At 52.9% G+C, this 3,132-nt stretch overlaps 2 protein-coding genes across 4 annotated transcripts in view; one reads left to right on the top strand and one right to left on the bottom strand.

Annotated features, from left to right (window-relative positions):
- Positions 1-966, top strand: part of LOC131893162 (sodium-dependent glucose transporter 1-like) — a 24,254-nt gene extending 23,288 nt beyond the window's left edge. For all 3 annotated transcript variants that reach the window (XM_059243117.1, XM_059243115.1, XM_059243116.1), the window contains exon 6: positions 6-966. In XM_059243117.1, coding sequence (XP_059099100.1) covers positions 6-938 — 933 coding nt within the window. In that variant the 3' untranslated portion in view covers positions 939-966. The remainder of the gene's footprint in view (positions 1-5) is intronic.
- An 87-nt stretch (positions 967-1,053) lies between these two features.
- LOC131893161 (mitochondrial-processing peptidase subunit beta-like) overlaps positions 1,054-3,132 on the bottom strand; it is a gene marked incomplete at its 5' end in the record, with an annotated part of 2,641 nt that continues 562 nt past the window's right edge. Inside the window, 5 exon segments of the mRNA XM_059243114.1 lie at positions 1,054-1,364; positions 1,453-1,707; positions 1,834-2,063; positions 2,154-2,667; positions 2,801-3,052. Of these exon segments, the coding sequence (XP_059099097.1) occupies positions 1,224-1,364; positions 1,453-1,707; positions 1,834-2,063; positions 2,154-2,667; positions 2,801-3,052 (1,392 nt within the window). The 3' untranslated portion in view covers positions 1,054-1,223.

The raw sequence follows: 3,132 nt of genomic DNA, 5'->3' as shown, positions 1-3,132 counted from the left end.
GTCCCTACATGCACAGCATTCATTTTAGTTTTTCGGCCGGCTCATTCCTGGCCCCTCTCCTGGCCACTCCTTTCTTGAGCGATTTAGAAGACAATACCCCCTCCCGGATCACCCTCTTCTACCCGTTGATCGGAGGAATAGCTATGCTGGTGTCAACCGGATTCCTGCTCTTCGTCAGGGAGGAATGGATCGAACATCAGCAGTCGACTAACAACACTCACGTTGAACGCGACGGGGCTGAATCGGGCGGTCCGACCCCAAAGGTGGCCAAACAACAATCCTTGACGAAAGCCAAACTAAGCTTGGTGGTCTTGGTGGGGGTGTTCGTCTTTCTTTACGCCGGGGCCGAGTACTCATTGGCCAATTTCTTGACCACGTTTGCCGTAGAATGCCAGCTTCAGCTGAGCAAAACCCAAGGCGCCGAATTGACCGCCATTTATTGGGGAGCGTTTGCCGTCATGCGTTTGGCGGCCATTTTCGCCGCCATACGATTGGATCCCAAACATGTGATGGGCTTCAGTTTCATTTGTTCCTTAGTGGGGGGTGTAGCCTTGTCGATTTGGGCCGAGCATTCATTTTTGGCCCTTCAAATTGGCACCGGTATCTTAGGGGTGGGCATGGCGTCGGTTTACGCCACAGGCATTCTGTGGTTGGAAGGCTACGTCCTGATCACCGGACGTTTAGGTTGTCTGTTTCCCATTGCCGCCTCCATTGGACCCGACACGTACCCTATCTTGGTTGGACACTTTATCGAAGATTGGCCCATGTTGCTGATGCATTTGATGTTGGCTACTATGGTAGGGTGCATTTTATTATTCATGTTGGCGGCCTGCATTGGCAGACGGGTCCAAAGTGAAAACCAATTGGAAATTGAGAAGGAAGGGGCGGAAGAAGCGGATGAGAAAATAGAGATGAAGCCATTAGAGGTCACGAATTAATAACTGCATAATAAACGGTGTAAGCCATGCAGTGTGTTAAGTTTGCTTTCAAATCAAAGGCCATACGTTTTGGATGATGTCTCCTTGGTTTGAACAGATGTATTTTTGGGTGATATTGAAAACAAAAAAAGACACACGTCTCATTTATTGAAACATGTTCCATGATTGAGGCCAAGTATGAATGACGCTAATTTTTTTATGTATTCCCTCTTTAGCGCTATTTCTTGATCTCATGATTTAATTTTCATGGATTCGTGGATGGTGTCCCGCAACGCCAGACTTCATTTACAACCTATTCCAGAACAATTTAGACCGGATAACATTGTAGTCGGGCAAATTCTCAATGGGTCCCACGGCAGCCACCACAGGGCATTGGTCATAGATATAACGATAGCAGACATCTCTGACCAAAGCAGCATCCACAGCCTGAATAGCCAGGGGAGCCAGGGGGAAAAAAGCGTCAATAACCAACCAAGGGTTAAGTAATTCCATTGAATGTAATTGAACCACTCACATCAATCCTCTTCTCCAACTCTTGGGCGGACATCCGCCGTCCGTAACAAAGCATTTGTCGGCCGATATCCTCACACACTGGCGTGGTTCCGTCCAATTGCAACATCATGTTGGTCTTGAGCAGATTCTTGGCACGATCCACCTCGAAGTCCGATACCGTCGTGCACAATCGCATCCACTCCTCCGTGATGAAATGAACCATGTCGTCCAACTGCATGTTGCCCGCCACAAAGTACACACCCCAGAGACCCGTATCCTGTTCAAAGAGAAAGCACGTGCGCGAATGATGGCGGCAGTGCGAAGACTTCAGAATGGCACGAGGACCGCTATGAACCCAAGCCAATGGGGTTGATTGGTCAGGACCCGAGGCATCCATCCCTACCTTGTAGCACGTGTTGAAGGCTTGATAGGAATTGCAACTGCCCGCCGACACGTTCTTGGCCAAGTTGCTGGCATTGGAGGGTCCCGCAATCATGGAGCGGTCCCAATTGCCCAACATGGTGTTGGCCACCATGAGGGGAATGTTGTCGGGGTTGGTCCAGCCCACGCCCTCCACGGCCAAAGCCACATGGGCCAAAGGCATGGCATCGTCCCGAGCCAACACTTCCGAGCCTGGAATCAGAACCGCATGGCAGTCAGTCACCAGTCAGAGAAGCCAACGAGACAGACATACAAGCCAAAGTCCAAGGGATCGGGGCTTACCAGTGTAGCGACAGTGCAAGTCCAAGGGGATCTCGGCCTGATATTGGGTGCCAATTTGGCCGAAATGTTGTTGGGTGAGTTGACACAAGTCTTGGTGAGCCACGCCACCGGCGCCGGCCACGACCATGCGGGGTCCTTTGTAGTGGGTGTCAATGTAGGACCGTAGATCGTCGCGGTTGATGGACTTGATGTTCTTGGTCGGGCCCAAGATGGTACGACCCAAGGGCGTGCCTTGGAAGGCCACCGAGTGCAGATAGTCGAACACTACCTCTTGCAGATTCATCTCCACCTCTTGCATTTCGCGGAGAATGACGCCGCGCTCGCGCTCAATGGCCTGCTCGTCGAATTTCGAATTTTGCAGAATGTCCGACAGGATTTCCACAGCGTGCCCCACATCGCCGGACAAGCATTTGGCGTAGAACACGGTCTGCTCCCGTGACGTGTAGGCGTTCAAATGGGCGCCCATGTTCTCAATTTCCAATTCGAGCGCGTTTTGGGTGCGCTTGGCCGTGCCCTGAAAGAGAAGCCAACGACACGTCCACGCCAATCAACGGTGAGGTTCCTGACCTGGCCCTCAGAGTCGAGCTCCAAGGTAAGGAGGAATCGAGCGGGAGAGGCACCAAGGGGAGGCGGTGGGTGGGTCTTACCTTGAAAACCATGTGTTCCAGAAAGTGAGCGACGCCATTGTTGGCCGCCGTTTCGTAGCGCGAGCCCGTGTCGATCCACAGTCCCACCGTGGCCGTGGGACTGCCCGAATCCTCGGTGGCCACCCGCATGCCGTTGTCCATCACGGAGATTTGGGTGGGCGGCACATTCCCGCTGACGGCGTCCGTTTGGGCGTGCGTGGATTGTGGACGAGGGCGGGCACCCAAGATCCCGCGGCTCGAAGGCACAATTAACTGCAAGACAAGGGCAATCAAAGCTGGGCCAGCCCATGGGCGGTAGGGCACGGGTAAAAACACGGGGCCTTTTTCCGCTA

Source organism: Tigriopus californicus, chromosome 2 (assembly GCF_007210705.1).
Source record: "Tigriopus californicus strain San Diego chromosome 2, Tcal_SD_v2.1, whole genome shotgun sequence".
Taxonomy (NCBI): domain Eukaryota; kingdom Metazoa; phylum Arthropoda; class Copepoda; order Harpacticoida; family Harpacticidae; genus Tigriopus; species Tigriopus californicus.
This window is presented reverse-complemented; position numbering and strand designations above follow the sequence as displayed.